We start from the raw sequence: 24463 nt of genomic DNA, 5'->3' as shown, positions 1-24463 counted from the left end.
AGAAATGTTAACTCCATTTCTCTCTTAACAAATGCTGCCTGACCTAAGTATTTCCAGCATTTTGTTTTTAATGCTGTAATCATTAATGGTTCTGTGGCACACAGTGATGAGGCTGGGGAACAATAAACATTAGAACTACTCAAGTGTTAGTCTACAAGATAAAGGATTTGTAAATATTGTGTAATGATTGAACATATTTGCATAGCGTGGCAGTATAGATAAGGTACATAGAGTTTTCATTTATCAATCACATGTAATAGAACATAAATTACAGGACGTAATAAAAAGGCAACTCAAAGCCCCGTGGAGTACCATGTGCATTTTTGGCTGTCATATTGCAGGACAGGCATCCTGGTACTCCATTAGATGAAAAGGGCATTCAATATCTGTCTTAATCTCTGGTAGCTCAGGTGTCTGAAGGAAACAGAGTTTGCTTACAAAAAGAGGAAGATAACAAATGAACCTTACAAATATTTAAGATTCTTAAAAGCTTGGACAAGCTCAACCCTAACAAACAGCTTACCATGGCCCCAAGAATGAAAACGAGGCTGACTGGGATGGATCTCAGGAGCAGGAAGGGGAATGGCGAGATCACATGTTCACACAGTGAGGAATGTTTGGAATGGACTGTCTAGCAATTTTACAAGCAAGCTGGATAGGCGTTAGGCAAGAAAATCAGTTGAGGGATACAGGCAATGAACTGTATCATTGGTCATTGAATACTTGGGATGGCCAAATCATCTTCTTCATTTTCTACATTCCTATGTTCCAACAAAACCCTAGGGCAGTATAATTTATAAAGCATTGTTTTCACTTTCAAATATCTACCAAGGCCAGTGAAGAACAGGTAGAAAATCTTAAGGTATATTCACAGCGACAAATCATTTGCTCCCATTGTAGATATGCCTGCTTTGCAGGTTTAAAATCATTTTTAAAAATTCTTTGAAAAGCAGTACTGTTTGTTACAACTAAGATGTTGAAGCCAAGTTACAAAGTGCTAGTCAGTGAGCTGATTTGCACATGTGTAAGGGAACTCATGGCACCTAAAAGACAATGCACAATGCCAATCACTGTAGCAGTGCAAGACAGCAAAATATACAAGACCGCACAGACAAACTGGGGTTGAGACACTTTTGGTGTAAGGAGGGACCAAGCGCGTTTGGAAGTATTGTAGTGCAAATGTTAGAATCTACTGCACTTCTAACATGAGCTGATCTTTTGAATAGTAGTTTAAAGAGGCAATTTTCAAACATTACTTGTTAAGAATTTTATTCTAGTTTTTTTTTTTAAATGGAAAAAATAAGGTCTAGCTTATTAACACCAGTCATGAGGCTAACCTGTCATCTAAGCACTATATGTTGGATCAGTCAAACGTGTCCACCTTACCTGATCAGCATGTTTCGTAAGATTGTGAAGTCACAGTGCTCACTATTTTCAACTGTAAAAAGAGAATTGATTGGAGAAGTGAGTTTCATATTGTACATTGAGCCAGGTGCACTGTATAGTGTAGGAATAAAGGTGTCAGATGTAACAATATTACAGCTAATGTTTGTAAATGCAGTACAAATGGCACATATTGCCTTTATACAACTTTTTACAGTGAGCAGGCATACAAGAGAAACATTTCAGAACATTCAGTGGTAACTTGAATAATCCCCATGCCTAAATGCACTGTTTGGTATGACAAACATTTGCCTGCAGTTGCAGGGGCTTTCACTGGTATTTAACTCAGTGGTAGCAGGTGGTCAGAAAGGGCAGCTGTTCCAATATTCAGCTCATGTTAAAGCAAACACTGATATAGCTGCTCAAATTCAACTTGCATCAAAATTTAACAAACGCTTCAAGGTCACATTGTTGTCTTAAAGTTGCAGTCTGCAGCGTTATACATTAAAAAATCGTTATAAAGAATGAATTCAAAAACAAAATAACCAAAAGCTTCCAGTATATTTTCAATAAATCAGGACAGATTCTGAACATACACAACTTCAAATTACTTTTGTTGAAAAAAATAACTAAAAATACTGATTTATCTACCTGATTGAATTATATTAAAGTAAACATCGCACCCCATGTTGTGTACTTAACTTGCTAGAGACATGAACGACTGTAGCAATATCAATGCAAGTTACTAAACAGGGCCCAGGAAACATTTTTCACAGAAACAGGAGGAGAAGAAGCAAAGCTAAAAATCACAAGGTCAGCAAGTGAAAGAAATACAATTACTCCTACAATGGTTACACGACATTTAAAAAAGCTTCACATCATTAATGACCCAAAGAAACAGAACTGCCAATTTAATCATCTCCTTGAAAATCTCCTTAGTATTTGCCTTGCCACCTGCTCAACCTTCTCCCTCTCCTGCCAGGGTACAGTTCCACAGTGGCTAAAGTGAAACTTGTTAATGGGGATACGACGCCAGAGGTTATTTAGCTTTTCTGAGTGGGGTCCCCTCCAAATTTGGCTCATTCTCACTTGAAGGTGTCAACAACAGCCCAAAGTTAAAAAAAAAGTGAACTGTTTGTTTGTGCAGGACAACAGAAAAAAAGGTTAAATCTACAAACACAGAATAAAATCGGAATTCCTGAGATACTGGGCAGGATAATAATAACTAAAGGCGGGCAGTGAGTTGGCTTCGGGGGCTGCTTTACAGAGGTCAGGAAATCCAAAAAGAGAGACTGGAAGTCCCAGGGAGATGGTAAGTGTCAGGAGGAGTGCATATCTGATTGTGGGGAGATTGAAGTAGTAAACTGGATCCAGCAGGTAAGAGGCAGGGCGCTTACTTTCTGGAACCAGCAATCTTGGCTTCCTTTAGCCACTCCTGGGTTTCCCAGAGGACTGGAAAATGCAACCAGGGTTAAAATTAAAATAGTGGTTAAATGAGGCAGGCAGCCTCATTATAATATTTAAATTGCCAACCCGCATTCTGGGAGGTATCGGTTATCCACACACCCCGCCACTGTCCCACCTCCGTTAAAACCAGAAGTGGACAGGTTGGAGTCAGGATTGAGATTCTTAACATGTTAACTCGCATCTAACCCAAACCTGCCTGTTTCGGGGTTTAAAATTGTCCCCACTGGGTATGTTTTGCCAAACAACCCACAGTGTGTACAGGACAAAACAAAAGCCATCTACACAAGATAGATAATGAGGTAGTCACAACAGTAAATCACTGCTTTGCCATCTCATTACCTCAACAGAATTTGATCACAGTACAGTGAAACCCCATTATAAACTTGCTGATTTGCTTGTCAATAGGGATTGACCTTGGAAGTTGTGCTCCTCTTCTGGTAACAAGAAGTGTTACAAACTATATAAGAATGTGAAAATCATTGTTGCAAGTCTGTTTAAAAAAATCCCAGAAAAGGGTAAAACTTATTCTGGAGAAAAAAAAACTTCTGTCAATAACTTTAAAGGGAGTGGGCCAATGAACACTTCAAAAACAGAAAATTGCTATGGTGATGCATATAGTTTGCAATAGATAGCAGGGTTATTGAAATTATAAGTAATTTTTAGAGGATTGCTTCCTGGCGAACCTTCACAGAGGTGTTTTTAAAAGTTGGACAAGTTCATTTCCTGCCCTTCATCTTGTCCACGCTTTACACATATAATTCATAATGAAATTTAATAGTGTTAAGTAATTGACTGTCCTAATCTCTCAATTATACTGTCATCACCTACTGGTTTTTAACATGTGAAATATTCAGTTTCTACTGGTGAGTAAATCTCACCATGCCAAGATATTCTACTGGGCCTTTGCCTAACAGGACAATGTAGAAAAATATTACCCTCTGCTGCAAATGATTCAGCTATAAATGTACTGCAAGTTTTCATTGTACACAACAACTACTGGCCTGCACAGACAAGGGTTTTAGTTTATTAAATCCAGTTTGGATATGAAATGCCATGTATGGTACACAACTGAGAGAAAATTAGGCTAGTAACAATTAATTACCAGTTTACTTTTCAAAAGGATGTAATTCACTAATGAGGAAACTAAATTTGGGAAATGGGTAGGATAGATCAGCATCGATCAATTTTCACCTCTGGCATTTGGGTTACTATCCAGACCACACTGATGCAATGAAAGTCTCTCTTCCGCTAACTGTAAAGGTTCTACATGAAATGAGCTTGAGATATTTCACCCTGTCCTGCTGGGTACAGACCACAGCACAAAACTGATGCTAATCTTTGCCCTACATTACTCTGAGGCCACGCAATTTGTGGAAAATCAAAATGACTGCACTCATGCTGAGACACATTGGGAAGGAAGAGATGGTGCTTTACTAGTCTGGTAGTGCTCATTATGGATATTGATTGCCCAACATGGTGAATGCACTCCATTACTAACACTCCTCATTTTGGCAGCCTACAAGAGTTTTGTTTTAAAGCATAAAATTTGGCAGACAAAAAACATGTTGAGATTGGTGAAGCACTTCCCACCCTTCAATTCTGGGTGAAGGTCAGTCGCTCAATAAGATCCAGATCTATCCGGGAAAGCAAGGTGGTAAGATGCCTCCTCCGAGGTATCTAGGTGTGTAGAGTCATCTTGTGCAACCCACGTCAAATTTCTCAAATAGGGATGGTGCACTGTGCTGATGTCACTGGAATAGTAATCCATCCGCCCAGATTAATACTCAAGGGACATGGGTTCAAACTCCACCACAACAGCTGGTGGAACTGAAATTCTATTTAATTTAAAACAATGGAATTGAAATCTAGCCTCAGTAATGGTGACTATGAAACTGCTATTGATTTTGTAGAAACCCATCTGGTTCACTAATGTCCTTAAGGAAAGGAAATCTGTTGTCCTTACCTGGTCTGGCCTACATATGACTCCAGACCCAGGGCAATGTGGTTGACTTTTAACTATCCTCTGAAATGGGCTAGCAAGACACTCTGTTTAAGGGCAAATAGGGATTATAAACAAATGCTGACTTTGCCAGCAAAGCTCACATCCCATGAAAGAATTATAAAAATTACATGCAAGATAGGTATAAAATTATATCTTCCAATTGCCATCGTTCCCTTTCTAAAGGTCCAACTCTTGATGTTGTATGGGTCAACTGATACCATCAGGTACCCTTGCCAAATTGTCAGTTATTTTTCTGTAACCCTGCAGAGTGAGTGTGGCAAGTAACTGAATGCTAGGGAGCATTATTACCAAAGTTGATATTGGATTCACCCAATGTTAACATTTCACACCACAGAAACTCAAGAGGTCAATGGACACCAATCAGCTCTCCTGGTTTCAAGGGCACGGAGGCCAATTTTAGCAATCTTGATTCTTGTGTCGGCTTACAAGAATAAACTTCTTGTTGTAGTCGGCATAATATGTTACAGAATATTTATCCACCAACGTGGTGCCAAGATGAGAGGCAGTTTTGTGCTGTGACTACTCAAAGAAACATACACAAATTTTCTTAAGCATTGACTTCAACCAGGATCAGCTGACCTTAGATTTGATTTCTGGAACACCGTTTGACATCACGTAAGTACACATGGCTGTTAGTACATTTAAAGATTTTCATATGCAAGTCAATTTCAAATTATTATTCCACCTTCCCAACACAGGCAGGACCCATAAAATTACCACTGTTTAAATCATGCCCCCATCTGAAATAGAGGTCATGGTCACTACAGCCCTTTCAGAGTGTTGCCACCACTAACAGAAAACACAACCTATCAGCCATTTCCTGATCTTAACAGCAACCTACAGGGACAAGATACAATCTTCCAATCTCATTTATCCACTGGTGCAGCTGCAACTACACCAAAACCAGGCCCCTCAGTTTCCTGACAGCAGCACAAGCCAAAGACCGGAAAGCATTTCCTCTGGAGTTGCTGTCTGGAAATGCTGCTCTGTGTTCACTACATTCAGCCCCTCCATATCAAGACATTTGCAGTTTAAAATTCACAAAGATGTACATTCTTCACCTGCCTTATATTCTAGCAGAATAAACAAACACCAGATCTTTGGAACTTTCAATTTGCACTTGCCCTAGAATTATGCTTTTCCAGGGGGGTGTGTGCAAAGGTTTCTAAATCCATTTCCAAAGCAGCTGTAAATCCATTACTAAAACTGGATTCTGGCTGGATTGATTAAAAATATCATTTGCACTCCCTAAAAGATTTTATCTGATTCACTGAGAAGTTAAACAATAAATACAGGATTAATTTTAAATTCAAGCAAAAAATGTCTCTGGCTAGCAAACAAACTTCTAATTGAATTATACAAGTAGTAAACTGTCAAAACAGACCATCCAACAATGCCATGCCACAAACAAACTTGCTCCCCAGTGTACCTTAAATCTGATTAGAACACTCAGTCATGTACACTTCATAACCCCAAAAACTGCATGATTGAATGCCAGGGGAAAGATGCATCATTTATTTGTATATAACGCAAACCAGCCCCACCCACATTTGGCTTTGGAACTGTTAGAAGAACTCTAGTGCACAGAGATGCTTTGTTGCATTTCCTGTTGCAGTTATGCTGGTTTAGGTCATGTGTTGCACTTCAAGCATTTTAAACAAACAGTGCCACCATTCCCAAGTTACTTGCAAATGGTTTTACTTCAGTCTCTGCATATAATGTGAAACCCCTACTTTTGGGCTGTGTTTTGGTAATTCACAATAGCTATCAAATGAAATACAGATGTAACACTTCAGCAGCAGGTCCACAAAGGGTTGCTTAAAGTGGTACAGCCTGTAATTAACAGTAAGGTGAGCTGCTTGAAATTTTAATTTGATTTAAATGCCATGACACACATTTAACAGTAGTGCTGAATCATCAAACAAAGCCACAACAATCTGGCAAAGAAGAGATGAATGCATTCCTAACACTAAGTGGAAGAGAAGGGGAGGGTTCCATTAAAAATTTAGCAGCTCTTGCCAGAGGTTAGAGGCTGGGATGTGGTGAGATGTGTACCCAGAATTGAAGAGCGTCTACAGCACAGTGACAGGCCATTTGGCCCAATCAGTTCATGCTCACATGAACCTTCTCCTACCTCTCTTTATCTCACCCTAAAATATCCTCTTTCCTTTCTCCCTCATGTGCTTATTTAGCTTCCCCTCTAGTGCATCTATGTTATTTGTCTCAATCAATTCTTGTGGTAATGAGTTCCACATTCGAACCACTCTCTGGGTAGGTACAATTAATGCAGTGAAGTTTTTTTTTACTGTAGAGTATTGGACTGGTTAAATTTCATGTTGAAGTTGTACAAAGATCAGTTAAGGAGTCCCAACATAACACTGATGTCATGGTTTGAAGTACAAAGGGATATGTAGGCAAGGTAAATAACCATCTTGTCTGAACCTCTGATGATCGGGGCAGAACCTGCAGCTTGGAAAGCTTTATAAAAAACACAATAAGGACATTCCTTCGTCCATGAGAAAGGTGAATTCTGCCCAGACGATGGATGCTGAGAGGATGTTTCCCTTTATGGGAGAGGCTCGAACTAGGGGACACAATTTAAAAACAAGGGGTCTCCTATTTAAGATGGAGGTAAGGAGAAACTTTTTTCCTCTGAGGGTTCTTAGTCTGTGGAATTCCCTTTCCCAGAAAGCAGTGGAGGCAGGGCCATTGAATATTTTTAAGGCTGAGTTAAATATATTCTTGAGTCAAAGGTTATAGGAGATAGGCAGGAAAGTAGAGTTGGGGCCGCAATCAGATTAGCTATGACTTTACCAAATAGTGGAGCAAGCTTGAAGGGCTGAATGGCCTACTCTTATTTCCTATGCTGTAAATCATTTGGAGCAGTGCAAATAGTAAAGAAAACAATATACAGCAAGCACTGCAGAACAGATAGTACCCATGCTATACTGAACAAGGCAATACACAAAGCCAAATGTGAAAAATCAGAAGCAATAAACAAGCATCTTGAGGTTCAGATATGTGACCTTCGCCTCATCCCTTAAATGCTAAAATTCAAACACACATGAATTTGCTTTGATGGTAAATTATAATGCCCATGCAAGACATTAATTACACCATGACTCAAGCTAAGAGTTCTGCCAAGGAATTCCATGTCAAAATCTACATTTTTCAACACAATTCTAAAATAAAACTCGGTCTCCCTCTGAACATGAACCATGTGTTGAATTTGTGTAATGTGGAAACAGCCAATGTTAAAAAGCCAATAACCAAAACATAAATCATTCATTCTCATCAACTGTCCTATTTTATACAAGTAATGTTTACAACTTTAAGAATTAAGCAAGTTTACCAAATGCTTTTCAGCCCATCATGCTTACGTCAGGACCACACTGAGGACCATCACTGGGTATTACCTGCTGGACTCAAAAGACCACACAGCTTTCCGAGAATTGATTTTCTGCTAATTTGTTAGCTTGCTTCCATTCCAGAAATTTAAACACACAATTTAGGTTGAGTGTTGTACTGATGGAGCTCTCCCAGGTGTTCTGGGCCAATTTGTGGGGAAACAGTGGTGTAGTGGTAATGTCACTAGACCAGTAATCTAGAGGCCCAGGCTAATGCCCAGGGAACACAGCTTCAAATTCCAGCTGGTGGAATTTAAATTCAATTAATAAAATCTAAAATTGAAAGCTAGTCTCGGTAATGGTGACCATGAAACCATCGATTGTTGTAAAAACCTGTTTCACTAATGTCCTCAAGGGAAGGAAATCTGCTCTGACCTACATGTGACTGCAGGTCCACAGCAATGCGGTTGACTCTTAACTGCCCACTGAAATAGCCTAACTAGTCATTAAAAGGGCAATTAGGGATGGGCAACAAACGCTGGCCTTGCTAGCAATGCCCAAATCCCATGAAAGAATGAAAAAAAAAATATGCTTCAACCAACATCACTCAAACAGATTATCTGGTCATTATCTCACTGCTGTTTGTGGGAGCTTGCTGTGCACAAAACAGCTGCTGCGTTTCCGTTGCAACAGTGACTACACTTCAAAAGTACTTGATTGCCTGTAAAGTGCTGAGATGTCCTGAGCTCATGGATGGTGCTAAAGAAATTCAAGTCTTTCTTGCTGTATTAAAAGTCTGTATGAACAGATGGGAACGCCATACAACAGCACACGTTTAAATCAAAATTTAAAACATATTTGTAAAAATACCACTGCTGTTTACAAATAATTTAAATCATGGATAAAAGCTTCAACATACTAAAAGCAAGAAGCTTACCCTCTGCAACTCCCCAAGGATACTGTCTTCCTCTCACTCGTTTTCCATTCACCTCAATGATAGTATTACTACCTACAACAGCAAGAGGCAAACGATCCTGGAAAAGATTCACATAGATCAGTATAAATATAACTGAAGAAAAAATTAACAGTTAAGATGGTGGAAAAATAAAAACCAATTTAAGACTTAATGTATAATTCCACTTAAGCCTCCACATATAATTTATTTGGGACCAAGTCAGCACCCATGATCTCAAAAATTCTAAAAGAGAAGAATCCTGCACATACGACAATGAAGAGTACAGAATTTATGCTAAACTTCTATCAAACACTAGTTAGGTCCCATCTGGAGTAGTGTCCAATTCTGGGCAACACCATTTAGGGATATGGGAAATGTTAACAACGTGGGGAAATGTGAACTTGTCCATTTTGGCAGGAAGAATAGAAAAGCAGAATATTAATTTAAATGGAGAGAGATTGCAGAACTCTGAGGTACAGAGAGATCTGGTTATCCTGGTACATGAATCACAAAGTCAGTATGCAGCTACAACAAGTGATGAGGAAGGCAAATGGAATGTTGGTGCTTATTGCAAGGGGAATGGAATATAAAGTAGGGATATTTTACTACAGTTGCACAGGGCATTGCTGAGACCACATCTGGAGTACTGTGTACAGTCTTGGTCTCTTTATTTGAGAAAGAATATAAACGTGTTAGCAGTTCAGAGAAGGCTCACTCAACTGAGGCCTGAGATGGAGGTGGTTATCTTATGAAGAAAGGTTGAACAGACTAGGCCTGTATCCACTGCAGTTTAGGAGAGATGATCTTTTTGCAACACAAAAGATTCTGAGGGGACTTGAAAGGGCGGATGTTAAAATGATGTTTCCTCTTGTGGGAGAGTCTAGAACTAGGAGGCACCGTTTAAAAATAAGGGGTCTCCCATTTAAGACAGGGATGAGAAGAAATTTTTCCTCTCAGGGGGTCGTGAATCTTTTGAACACTCTTCCCTGGAGAGCGGTGCAGGTAGGGCCAATGAATATTTATAAGGTAGAGGTAGGTACATTCTTGACTAAGGGAGTCAAAGGTTATCAGGGGTAGGCAAAAAGTGGAGTTGAGGCCACAGTCAGATTAGCCATGAACTTATTGAATAGAGGAGCAGGCACGTGGGGCCAAATGGCCTAATCCTGCTTCTAATTCATATATTTGTAGACAAGGATCCAGGGGAGATTGACTAGAATGGAACCAGGGGTGAAGGACTTCAGTTGTGTGGAGAAACTGGAGAACCTGGGATTCTTCTCCTTAGAGCAGAGAAGACTAAAGGGAGATTTAATACAGGTGTTTTTGACAGAGTGAATAGGGCAAACTGTTTCTACCGACAGGAGGATCCGTAACCAGACACGACAAATTGGAGAATTGGCAAAAGAACCAGAGGGCAGATGAAAGGTTTTTTCTGTGGAGCTATGATCTGGAATACACTGCCTGAAAGGGCAGTGGAAGCAAATTCAATAGGATCTCTCAAATGGGAACTGGATAAATACTGGGAAAGAATTGCAGGCTGTTTTTGCAGGTCGATGAAAATTACACAATGCAGAATTCATTGCAGTGGATGTAAAAAAAAAACAAGAAAATGTTGGGAATACTCAGTTCCAAAAAAATTATGACTTGATATTCAGAATCCAGACCTATCTGCCTGAAAAATCACTGCAGACATTTAACACTGGCTATTAATTTTACTGCTAAGTTTAGTGATTTTCTCCAACTAAACCGTTTCTTTTTAATATTAGTATATAATTCCAAGGTGTCTTGGCTGCATTTGCTTTTTACTGTGCAGTGTGGTGTGTTTCACCACAGTTTGCCCGTTAATTCATATGTACCTCATATTAACCCTGAATGTTAGAGTATAGGGCAGATATTGTAAATTGTTTTATCTTTTTGAAAGTATGTAGTAAAGTTTATTTTTATCTGCTCAAAACCTGCCAAATCTTGTGGCTTTATTCACTGAGCAAGTGTTTTGAATCTCAAACTTTGTCTACTTTAAACGAATCGGATCCTAACCTAACCGGATCTCACCAACAATTTGGGCATCTGATCTAGGGTCATAAAATAGAGATGAGTGAGTAGACAAAAAACCCAGAAATGATCTGAGGAATTAGCTTGGTTGTGTGCTTGCTGCTTAATGAATACCAGTTGTGGGTGTGGGGTGGGCGGGGGAACTGCTTAAACATCTAATTACTGGCTTCTCATTGGTGCACTGCTACTTCATTAGTTAACACAACCATATTTGATTAATAACCACATATCTGTTAAGTTACACCGCTGGCAATATTTTGCCCTATGGTAGCATGATGCTTTGAAGATGTGACATGATGGGTACGTGCTTAAAAAAAAATCACCTTTAAAACAGTCAAGAATTGATGTTTAAATCAATTCTTAAATGGTAGTGCTTACAAATAGTTATCTGATTCATAGGTGTTGCATTGCACTGTTATTTTTAAAAAGCAGTCTTTAAAAATTAATTTTTGATCACAGGAAAACATATCATTTTCCAGACTTTGTGCACAGTGGCAAAACGGATGCTAAAGCAATGCCGCCTCCCAACGTTACATTCGCCTGCTTTCTCTCTCTCGCCCCGTCCAGTCCAATCTTTTAGGCAAGGAATTCCCCACCCACCAATTTTATTCATGGCTTTTTCTGTTCTTGGCACATGGCCTGTCTGCAGCACTAAGATATACCATATCTCCTCCCCCATTGTTACACGATGACAGCACAATGCACGTCTCAGGGTATATTTAAATAAAAGGTGACACATTATCATCTCCACGAGAAAATGAGCAGAGAATCTCTTGTCAACTTCAAAAAAGCTGGGCTGAGAGGCCATTCAGCTCCTTACATCAGATTCTAATGACCCAATGCATCCAAATTTTACATCTAATGCTGAATTTATTTCTCCTTATTTAAATGCATTTACTGGAGCCTGGCGCAGGTGCAGTCAAATTTATGTTCCTGTTTTTAAACACCATTTTTGGCTCTATTTTAAAGCTTATATGAATTATTTATTTCTTCATCGTATTGATTGACCACACAGGCCCATTTATCAGCCTTCTATCCTCTACCTGGTTTGCTATTACATGTTGCATTGTGGCTGATATTTTGGCTTTTCTTCACGTTCACTATCTGGTGTAACCAGGTGGTACAGTCTCCTTGTGACATGAATATTTACATGTTTTTCAGCACTTTGCATGCTTCCCAGGTTCTGTTCAATTTACACTCGAGCTGAACCACAATACATTTTTAACCCACCAATAAAAATATTACAGTTTTAAGACTCATTTATGGATTGCAAAAATTAGTTATATATTTGTCAAAAAGAATATTTAATTCCATAATTTAAGGTCGCTCCAAAATTAGTGCAATTGTACTTACAGAATGAAAACCTTCCAGTGAGGTGTTATTTGCAACACTGCTTTGTCATCACAAATAGCCAGTTATAGGTTAATAAACCCATAAAGGATTTTCTTGTCATCAGTTAGATTAAAAATGTGGGTCCATATTTCAAGACTCAGTATAAAAGTCATAAGGTTTTACATTTCATTAGATGTTCGCTTCAATATGAAATGATGCTTCCACTAATATTAGTTGTTGCTAAAGTTGTAATTAAAGTTTCTCTCTAGGGAAGTACTCATTTTATTAATATGGGCAGCCTGCTGGAATCACATGCCTTCAATGATACACTACCTTAACTTTTTTCACCAACTTGTTTTCTTCTTCATCATCGGTTTCTGGAAATTCATAGATCTTTATTTTGTGTTCCTGGATTTCTCTCATCACCTGTAAAAATAGTTGAAGCATTATTTAAAAAGTAAAGAAAACTCAACGCTGTTTCATTGTGCAAGTGGCTGTGACGTAGAATGTGCTGCCTTTTAAGATAATAGCATCAGATTCAATGCTAACTTTCAAAAGGGAATCAGATAATACTTGAAATGGGAAAAAATTCCCGCAGGGTCGTGGAAAAAGACGACGGGATGAATTGGATAGCTCTACCTAAGATCTAGCATAGGCACCAAGTTGAATGGCCCCCTTCCGTGCTGCAGTTTTACAAGATATAGCAAGTGTGCTGGCTATTTCAAGCAGACCTATTTCTTAGCACTTTGTTAACATCCTGCACTTATTGCTTTACAACATCCCTTGAGCTTTGTAATGTTCGTCTATGATGCACTGGGGATTTGAAACTGTCCCAAGTTAAACTGGAGTTCTATGGTTGCAGAATTGAAGATATTGGGATTTAACTATCCAAAAGATTTGCTAGAACCTCATGCATTACAAAAGCCAGATAGCACTTGTAGACAGTTGTCTACATCTTGAAGTTATTTGATCTGGCCATAATGGGATGTGTGATAAAGAATGAAAATGCATCAGTGTTTTGTGTTTGCTTGGTTTAAACTGTACATGCACTGATGAGTTGGTTTTGTGTCTCCTGCTTATAATGGTAAGCTACATTAGCCAATGTATCCACTGCATGATGGATGCATTGTACAAAATGTTTTATTAAAAACTCATTCCACATGGCCAAGCACACCTTACCACAGCAGACAATATTCTCAAAACCACTAACCATTGTTTTCTCACCTGTCTCTTGAACTGCTGGCATTCTTCTGGAGTGAGGGTGTCTGCTTTGGCGATGAGTGGAATAATATTGACCTTTTCATGTAGGCGCTTCATAAATTCAATATCCAAAGGCTTTAGTCTGTAGAAATGTAACATCTAAGTCAGCAAACTGATTATCCATCCCATCATGTTTGTTTAATGAATTCAAAATAAAAACATCAGATATGTCTTCCATTCATGCTATATAATTGCCAAACATTGAGGGTTTCTACATGTGAAAGGCTAGGAAGCAGAATTGGTCAATTGCCTTCACAATGAGCACTCCTAAAAACAAGTCATAAAGGTCATTATTTTTCCCAAGCAGGTAATGTTTGGGAGTCTGCAGTCTCCTCTGCTCTCAGCTGATGTTAAAATAAAACTATTGCAAGACACTAAGTGTGAAGATGGATACAAACTCATTTTTGACATCATTCCTTTTCAGAAAAAACCTATTTTGCTTGCCTAATCTAATGCAATTAAGAACCAGACCAAGGTTTATTTCACTGAATTGGGCTGTAGTTATTGTTGAATATGATGTTCTTAGACCTCAGGAACATCTCCAAGAGTTATCAAGTCTACTGGTATTTTTGTAAAGGTCCCTATAGGTCAATTCTCCCATTAAATATTAAAATCCAGTGACTGGCAAGGGAAAAAAAAATGTTGCTCCCATTCCTGATGAACTAGTAGCCCCTGTTGGAAACATGTGGCTGCATTTACCACAAGGGGGATATCAGATGCAGCCGATATGAGAAATAGTTAATTCAGTGTCAGAGCTGTCCATCTTTATGTAAAAAAAATGCATCTTACAGCTGCCAGACTTTTAAGGCAGTTGAATTCATGTAACCATTAATCCACTCATTCACAAAAGGCACTAAATAGCATGGAAGACACCTACTCCAATCTACTGCAAATCTCCAGTTGTACAACCACTATAGCAGTGACAAATAAGAGATAGGAAGCAGCTATATTGGCGATGAGAAGCAATAATAATTTGTCTACGATAATAGTTTGTCTACGATAATAATTTGTCTACGATAATAATTTGTCTACGATATTACACCATATCAATTTTATATTTTCCTGGTACAAACATTCTGATCTACTGCTATGCAGCTGGTTTCAATTTGGCAAGCCCAATGGCGTACAGAAACTTGTGCATTCCAACCATTTCCCAGATGGCATATACTTCAACAACGAGATTACGAATAAATGCTTATGTCACTGATAAATTTAAAGAAACCTCCAATGCCACAAGAAACAGTTACAATTCTGCGAGCTGTCTGGGAATGTAGGTCAAGAGACCTGTCCTACAGCCAATGTTGGAGAAAGGTAGCATAGCCACAGGTTCAGGACCATTCAACACTGTAGTGCAGTCAGGTTGGAAGCAGAAGTCTGGAAGCATGGGACAAGGCCAAAAATTAATCTTGGTATCAAAATTTCCCACTGGGTTGGGTCCCTTTAGAACTGGATATAGACTCTAGTGCAATATTAGGGGAGGTAGTGGCACTCACTAGTATTCCAGAGACTCTGGGGGCCCAGGTTCAAATCCCATCCCACAGATGGTGAAATTTGAATTCACTAAAAACCTGGAATTAAAAGTCTGGGATGATGATTATGAAACAATTGTCATAAAAGCCCAGCTGGTTCCCTATTGTCCTTTAGGGAAGGAAATCTGCTGCCCTTACTTGGTCTGACCTACATGTGGCTCCAGGCCCACAGCAATGTGGTTGACTCTTAAATGCCCTCTGAACAAGGGCAATTAGGGGTGGGCAATAAATGCTGGCCTAGCCAGCAGCACCCACATCTCACGAGTGAATAATAAAAATTAAAGCAGTCAGCCGCTTTCAGATGTGAACAGCACTGAATTTCCAGACTTAACATTCAAGAACTTCTTATCTCAAGAACTCAATATTTGAGTTTAAAAACTTCTGCACAACTTTAAATTAAAACATTGATTTCAAATCACTGGACCTCCAAAAGTAAATCAAGTATGCTATTATGGCAGAGAAATACATATGTAATGGAGGACTGAAGTAAATCAAATAAATAATGGATTTGTGAATTATCTTCACACAAGTGCTTTCACAAAAAAAAACTAAAACGAATGGGGTGGTTTGGTGATATAGCAGAGCAGAGGGATTTAGGCTCAAGACAATAAAAGTAATATTTCAAGTGGATAAAGTCTTCAATAAAAAGCTGATGGGATTTTGGGTACAAAGGGTATGGAATATAAAAGTTTCAATGCAATGCTGAACCTATATAAAACCTACTAAGACCGCAGTTGGCCCGTGTACTGCTGTTATCTCAACATTAAGAAGGATGCTGAGGCAGTAAACAGGTATAGTGCTGATTCACAAGGATGCTGCCTGGTATGAGAAAACACAAGACAGATCTGAAAACATTGTGGCCTTTTTTCTTTGGAACAGAGGTGATTAAGGTGCATTTTGGTAGAATTATTTGATGGGATTCGACAAAACAAATAGAAACAGACCATTTTTAGTTGAGACAGCTAGAATGGTAAAAAAAAGAAAATTAAACATTAAACATTTAGGATTGAGAGCAGAATAGAATACTTGGAGGGTGAGGAATCACTGCCAAGCTTTGCAATTGAAGCAGAGGTTATGTCAACATTGAAGAATAAGTTCAAGGGGTGGTTGAAAGAAAGGCAATGGAGATATTGCAACAAGCCAGGTATATGGAACTAGGATACTATTCACGGAAAGGATAAACGGCAACATGGCTGGATCATAAGGCCTGTTTCTATGCATTAATTTCTAGGTCATTTTCAACAATTTCTAAGGCTTTATTACAGAGTGATTTATCAGTGGTAAAGGTGATCAGCAAACACTGGGCTTCATGGCATAAACAGTCAAACCTAGAATGGATTCAACACTAGCTAACAGTTAGCCAGTATTTGTAACCGTACAAAATCTTTTACCAACCCATGTCCTGAAGGAGCAATAAAGTATAAACAACAATGGACTCTGCTGTCTGGCATCTGACGCCGATTCACACGGGACTCAGCGTTAAGGTAATCTTCAAATTTGCTGTCGATATGATCAATGACAGGTTGCCAGCTAGAAAGTCAAACAGCAGTGCAATAATCGGTTAATCAGGGTCTTAAACACTGAACCACAACCAGCAGCTTCAGTTACAAAAACACATTTATATTTTGGTGAATATTAAAACTATGAAATGCAGCTGCATCCGTTTTCCTGGATCTTATATATTTTTCTTAAAAAATTAAAATATAACCTCGAATTTTTGTTTTGTCTTGTTAGCTGTTAGAAATATAGAAAAACATCCCCATACAAGTGTTACAGCAATATGCAACTTTTTTGGAAAAGGGAAACCATAAAGCAATCAAGACTGACATTCACACAGAGCAAACTCAAAAGTCTGCATACAAACAAATGTTAAGCAAGCAAAACTGAAATGAAATTTAGTCCAAAGCCTAAGCAGACACTATTTTACTTTAGGAAGTATATCCCAAAATCAAAGTGCTTGCAGAAATTTTGAAGAGGGGGAAAAAATATTGCATATTTTTCTGAACTTTTATTGAATTATTAAAAATGCAGTTAATTCATTCATAGGATTTTGGCTTTGCTGGCTGGGCCAGCATTTATTGCCCATCCCTAGTTGCCCTTGAGAAGGTGGTGGTGAGCTGCCTTCTTGAGCCGCTGCAGTCCATGTGGTGTAGGTACACCCACAGTGCTGTTAGGGAGGGAATTCCAGGATTTTGACCCGTGACAGTGAAGGAACAGCGATATATTTCCAAGTCAGGATGGTGAGTGACTTGGAGGGGAACTTCCAGGTGGTGGTGTTCCCATCTATCTGCTGCCTTTGTCCTTCTAGATGATAGTGGTCGTGGGTTTGGAAGATGCTGTCTAAGGAGCCTTGGTGAATTGCTGTATATTCTGTTTACCCATCTGTGCTCCTCCAATTCTGGCCCCTTAAGCACCCTGATTTTAATTGCTCCAGCACTGGCAGCTATGCCTTCAGCTGTCGAGTCCCTAAGCTCTGGAATTCCCTCACTAAACTTCCCCCCTCTCCCTTGACCTTGAAGACACCCCTTAAAACCCACTTCTTGGATCAAAGTTTTGATTATCTGTCCTAATATCTTATGTGGCTCAGTATCATGTTTTGTTTGATAACATTCTTGTGAAGTACCTTGGGATTTTTATAACATTAAAGCCATTTTTTAAACGCAAGTTATTGAGAATTGATCAAGATTGCTAATGAGCATATTCTGTCCAATAGTTCAAACTGAATCAAAATTATGGGCATTTCAACTCTAGAAAAAGCCCTCAGGATGTCCCAAAGTGCTTTCCAGCTAATTAAGTAATTTTGAATTACAGTCACTGTTGTCATGTAGGAAATGTGGTAGCCAATTTTTACACAGCAAGCTCCCACAAAAAGCAATTGACAACGACCAGATAAACTGCGGATACCAAAAGAACTTTCCTGCTCTTCTTCAAAATAGCTTTACATACATTTGAGGGGGCAGGCAATGCCTTGGTTTAAAACTCTGGTATAAATTTGATCCCGAGCACGGTTTAATTGATAATGAGGTGTTAGTGCCCTGCTTCAATGTTAGCACTTGTGCCTAAGCGAGAGGGCCATGGGTTCAAGCCCACTCCAGGCCAGAACTTCAGTGCAGTACTGAGGGAATGCTGTATCAGTAAACAGTATTTCAGCTGATATATTAAACTGAGTTGTCTCCAATCTGCTCAAGTGGATGCGCTGTTTAAAGAGCAGGCAATTCTTCTGGTGCGCTGGCCAACATTTATCCATTAAACAACATCAAAACCAAATGAACTAGCCATTTTTCTCACTGCTGTTTGTGGCATGTTGATAGACATAAAATACTTACCTAGTTAATTCATGAGCTGTGAAGCACCTCTAAATGATGTGAAAGGAACTCTATAAATGCAAGCTCATTCTTTACTATTCGCTTTTACAAAACCTTACCAGTTACTGTTGTCCACAGCATCCCCAAAGCCTGGTGTGTCAACTATTGTGAGTAGTAACTGAACGCCACCTTCTTTAACGAATACTTTTGACTGTTCAACCTGTAAAAAGAAAACAATATTATAATACCTGCTTACACAGTAGAAGGCACAATAAAGATCTCAACAGTATTGATTTAAAAGTTCAGGTTTGTTTATATACCTTCTCGGGTTCACTGAGTCAGTCACTCCCTGAAGGAGTCAGAGTGTTATTATTTTTATGGAAATAAGCTCATCATGCCCTGTTCTAACCACATGCTCACACAGCTAGAGGATGTAATAATAGCATCCCCTCATGATGTGGACTGGCTACTCATTTCTATTCATTTATTTAAAAATTTCTCCAAATCAGACCAAGCTAACGCTAGATGCAAAAGTCAATTCTGGTAAGCTGCTTCATTCCACAGGAAGGTAAAACATACAAAGCAGGAGATATCATTGAAGTTGTTTAGTTCAATTGGCACAACCAAAATAAAATATTGCCAACATTAACCTTACTTCAGTGTGTTGTCATTCTCGTTTGTCCCAGGATGAAGTGTCTTGTTTTCAGAGTTTTACTGACTGACTGACAGAAACAGGCTACGCTTCTAAAGAACAAATGCGACTTTTTGGTATAGGTTTCCTTTTCCAAGACTGACTCAAGCATCAGATTCTAAGTAAGACTGGTGCCCCTCGCTGTTCCCTCAAATGTTGAATCCTCCTGCCCAACTTGGCAACAATACGATCAGGGTTAAAACGGATGTTTGGTGCAACGTGAAGTTACTGGGATGTCACATTATCTTTTGTCTTCAGGATGAATTCAGACACATGCCAGAACTGCTGCTCTGAGTTATTGCTTTAAAGGGAAAAAGTTCCATGGGACACACAAGAATGACAACACACTGAAGGAAGGTTAATGTTGGTACATGTTAAAGAAACTCATATCAGAAACTTTTCTGTAGAAAATGGTCAAAAATTGCATAAATACGACAAATCTAGACAGCATAGGTAAGATAACCAATGGTTAACTGTCACTTTTATCCTGGATGGGGTAGAAAGCAGTGTAGGTCAACACCACCCATCATAGCAAGTGGGGAGTATTAATTACACTTCTGACCTGTGCCTCGAAGGTGTTGGAGAGGCATTGGTGAGGTGAGTTATTTGCCATAGAATATCCAGTCTTTGATCTGTTCCAATAGCCACAGTATTTATATGGCTGGTCTCATTTAGTTTTTGGTCAACGGATGTTGATGGTGGGTGATTTTGTGATGGTAATGCTATTGAATGTCCTGGGGAGGTGTTTAGACTGTTCCTTGTTAAAGATGGTCGAGTGGCACGTTTAGTGCAAACATTACTTACTTAATATCCCAAACCTGAATGTTGTCCAGATCTTGCTACATGTAAGAACAGATGGCTTCATTATCTGAGGAATTGCTAATCAAACTGAACACTGTGCAATCAGTGAACATCCCCACTTCTGACCTTATGACGAAGGAAAGCCATTGGTGAAGCAGCTGAAGATGGTTGGGCCTAGAATATACCCTGAACAACTCCTGCAGAGATTTGCTGGGACTGAGCTGACCTCCAATCACAGAATCATAGAACGGCTACAGCATAGAAGGAGGTCATTCAGCCCATCATGTCTGTGTTGGCTCTCTGAAGGAGCAATTCACCTAGTGCCATTCCCTGCTTTCTCTCCATAGCCCTACACATTCTTTCTTTTGAGTTAATAATCTACTTTCCTCTTGAATGTCTCCACTGAATCTGCCTCCAATGCATCCTCAGGTATTGAATTATAGGTCCTAGTCACTTGCTGCGTAAAGAAAATTTTTCATGTCATCCTTACTTTCTTTGCCAACTACCTTAAATCAGTGCCTTCTGGTTCTACCAATGGAAAGTTTCTCCCCCATCTACTCCATTCAGACCCCTCATCATTTTGAATACCTCTATCAAATCACCTCTAAACCTTCTCTTCTCCAAGGAGAACAATCCCAACTTCTCCAATCTATTCACATAATTGAAGTTCCTCATTCCTGAAAACATTCCCGTGAATCTTTTCTGTACTCTCTCCAATGCTTTCACATCCTTCCTAAAGTGCGGTGCCCAGAAATGGACACATCCTCCAGCTGAGGCCGAACCAGTATTTTATATAGAGTCAACTTAACCTCCTTGTTTTTGAACTCTGCCCCTATTGATGAAGCCCAGGATAAACCATTTCTCAACCCATCCTGCCACCTTCAATGACTTATGCATATACCCCCAGGTCCCTCTGCTCTTGCACTGTTAGAATTGTACCTTTCATTTTTTATGGTCTCCCCGCATTCTTCCTACCAAAATGAATTCTTCACAATCTGCATTGAAAGTTCATCTGCCACTTGTTTGCCCATTCCAGCAACCTGGTATTTTTGATGTTCTACAATATCTTCACAGTACTTCAAAGTTTTGTATCATCTGCTAATTTTGAAATTGTGCCCTGTACACCAAGGTCTAAGTCAATAATACGTATCAGGAAGACCAGGGCTCCTAATACTAACTCCTGGGGAACTCCACTATAAACCTTGCTCCAGCCCAAAAAATCTGTTAACTACTGTCACTCAGCCAATTTCATATCCATGTTGCCACCGTCCCTTTTATTCCATGAGCTACTTTGCTCAGAAGTCCATTGTGTGGCACTTAATCAAATGTCTCAAAGAACAGATATTTTGCGTCTGCCTTCACTGTAGAATATAGAAGTAATATCCCAGAAATAATTGTGAATCTAGAAGTGAAAGGGTAAGAGGAACTAAAAACAATTATAATCACAAGGGAAAGGGTACTCAAAATTATTAGAACTAAAGACCAACAAGTCCCCAAGTCCTGATGGATTTCATCCTAGGGTTTTAAAAGCAGCAGCTGCTGGGATAGTAGACGCATTGGTTTTAATTTTCCAAAATTCTCTAGGTTACGGAGGTCCCATTGGATTGGAAATTAGTAAATATGACTCCCCTATTCAAGAAAGGAGGGAGACAGGCAACTACAGGCCAGTTATCTTAACATCTGTCAGGGAAATTGCTGGAATCTATTAAGAAGGTTATAGCAGGGCACTTAGAAAATCATAATGTGATCAAGCAAAGTCAACATGGTTTTGTAAATGGAAATCATGTTTGACTAATTTACTGAAGTTCTTTGAGAAAGTAAAAAGCAAGATGGATAAAGGGGAACCCGTAGGAAAGTTGTGAAAAGGACGTAAATAATCTGCAAAAGGGTATAGGCAGGTTAAGCGAAGGGACAAAAATTTGACAGATGGAATATAATGTGGGAAAATGTGAACTTATCCACTTTGGCAGGAAGAATAGAAAAGCACAATATTATTTAAATGGAGAGAGATTGCAGAACTCTGAGGTACAGAGGGATCTGGGTGTCCTGGTACATGGATCAGGAAAAGTTAGCATGCAGGTACAGCAAGTGGTGAGAAAGGCAAATGGAATATTGGCGTTTATTCCGAGGGAATGGAAAATGAAAGTAGAGATATTTTACTACAGGGCATTGGTGAAACCACATTTGGAGTAATGTATAGTTTTGGTCTCCTTATTTAAGGAAGGATATAAACGTGTTAGAAATGGTTCAGAGATGGCTTATTTAACGGATACCTACAATGCGGGGTGGAGGGGTATTTTATGACGAAAGGTTGGACAGGCTGGGCCTGTATCTACTGGAGTTTAGAAGAATGAGATGTGATCTTATTGAAACATAAGATCCTGAGGGGACTTGACAAGGTAGATGCTGAAAGGATGTTTCCACTTGTGGAAGACACTAAGCTAGGGGGTTACAGTTTAAAAGTAAGGGTCTCCAATTAAGACAGAGATGAGAAGAATTTTTTTCTGAGGGGCGAGAGTCTTTGGAACTCTTCCCCAGAGAGCGTTGGAGGCGAGGTGAATGAATATTTTTAAGGTAGAAGTAGATAGATTCTTGACTAACGAAGGAATCAAAGGTTATCGGGGGTAGATCGGAATGTTGAGTTGAGACTGCAGTCAGATCAACCAGGATCTTACTGAGTGGCAGAGCAGGCTTAAGGGGCCAAATGGCTTACTCCTCCTCCGAATTCATATGTCCATATGTCCAAGTACACATCAACAGACATTACCCTCATCAACCTTATTACCTCAGGAAATCTCACGCAAATTAGTTAAAACACGCTTTGTCTCAACAAATCCATGCTGACTTCCTTTAATTAGCCAAGGTTGCCTAAGCGGTTATTAACATTGTCCCAGATTACCATTTCTAGAAGCTTACCCACCACCAAGGTTAAGCTCTGAAATAAGCAAAATGCTACAGATGCTGGAAATCTGAAATAAAAAACAGAATTAACATTTCGAGTCGAATATAACTCGTTCAGAATCATATTCGACTCAAAATATTAAGCCTTCTCTTGTTATGGATGCTGCTAGACCAGCTGAGTATTGCTTCGGTGCTGCTCCATGCTCTCGTCTGGACCTGGAGAAATGTATTAATTTTGCTTCCAATTTCCACCCCTCCATCATTTTCACATGGTCCATCACTGACCCTTCCCTTCCCAGGTTACGGGGAGAAGGTGGGAGAATTGGGTTGAGAACCTTATCAGCCTTGATTGAATGGCGGAGCAGACTTGATGGACCGAATGGCCTAATTTCTGCTCCTATGTCTTATGGTCTTCCTTGACCTCTCTGTCTCAATTTCTGGTGATAGACTGTCCATCAATATTCATTACAAGCCTACCGACTCCCACAGCTACCTCGACTACAGCTCCTCACACCCCGCTTCCTATAAGGACTCCATCCCATTCTCTCAGTTCCTTCGCCTCCGTCGCATCTGTTCTGATGATGCCACTTTCAAAAACAGTTCCTCTGACATGTCTTCTTTCTTCCTTAACCGAGGTTTTCCACCCACGGTGGTTGACAGGGCCCTCAACCGTGTCCGGCTCATCTCCCGCGCATCTGCCCTCACACCTTCCTCTCCCTCCTAGAACCCTGATAGGGTCCCCCTTGACCTCACTTATCACCCCACCAGCCTCCGCATTCAAAGGATCATCCTCCGCCATTTCCAACATGATACCACCACCAAACACATCTTCCCTTCACCCCCCTGGCAGCATTCCGCAGGGATCATTCCCTCCGGGACACCTTAGTCCACTCCTCCATCACCCCCTCCCACGGCACCTTCCCATGCAACTGTAGAAGGTGCAACACCTGCCCCTTTACTTCCCCTCTCCTCACCGTCCAAGGGCCCAAACACTCCTTTCAAGTGAAGCAGCATTTCACTTGCACTTCCCTCAATTTAGTCTACTGCATTCGCTGCTCCCAATGCGGTTTCCTCTACATTGGAGAGACCAAATGCAGGCTGGGTGACCGCTTTGCAGAACACCTTCAGTCTGTCCGCAAGCATTACCCAGACCTCCCTGTCGCTTGCCATTTCAACACTCCACCCTGCTCTCATGCCCACATGTCTGTCCTTGGCCTGCTGCATTGTTCCAGTGAAGCTCAACGCAAACTGGAGGAACAGCACCTCATCTTCCGACTAGGCACTTAACAGCCTTCCGGACTGAATATTGAGTTCAACAACTTTAGATCATGAACTCTCTCCTCCATCCCCACCCCCTTTCCGATCCCCCTTTTTTCCCCCCAATAATTTATATAGATTTTTCTTTTCCCACCTATTTCCA

General features: G+C 39.8%; 1 protein-coding gene across 4 annotated transcripts in view; it reads right to left on the bottom strand.

The window, feature by feature from the left end:
• Nucleotides 1-24463, bottom strand: part of LOC144679440 (septin-7) — a 154219-nt gene that overhangs the window by 17056 nt on the left and 112700 nt on the right. For all 4 annotated transcript variants that reach the window (XM_078539820.1, XM_078539819.1, XM_078539822.1 and 1 more), the window contains 6 exons: nt 18770-18870; nt 16741-16875; nt 13781-13898; nt 12890-12982; nt 9158-9254; nt 1387-1438 (listed from right to left, as the gene is read on the bottom strand). In XM_078539820.1, coding sequence (XP_078395946.1) covers nt 1387-1438; nt 9158-9254; nt 12890-12982; nt 13781-13898; nt 16741-16875; nt 18770-18870 — 596 coding nt within the window. The remainder of the gene's footprint in view (nt 1-1386; nt 1439-9157; nt 9255-12889; nt 12983-13780; nt 13899-16740; nt 16876-18769; nt 18871-24463) is intronic.

Source organism: Cetorhinus maximus, chromosome 4 (genome assembly GCF_964194155.1).
Source record: "Cetorhinus maximus chromosome 4, sCetMax3.hap1.1, whole genome shotgun sequence".
In the NCBI taxonomy this organism is placed as follows: Eukaryota; Metazoa; Chordata; class Chondrichthyes; order Lamniformes; family Cetorhinidae; genus Cetorhinus; species Cetorhinus maximus.
Note: the sequence above shows the minus strand (reverse complement) of the source record. Positions and strands in the feature narration are given on the sequence as shown.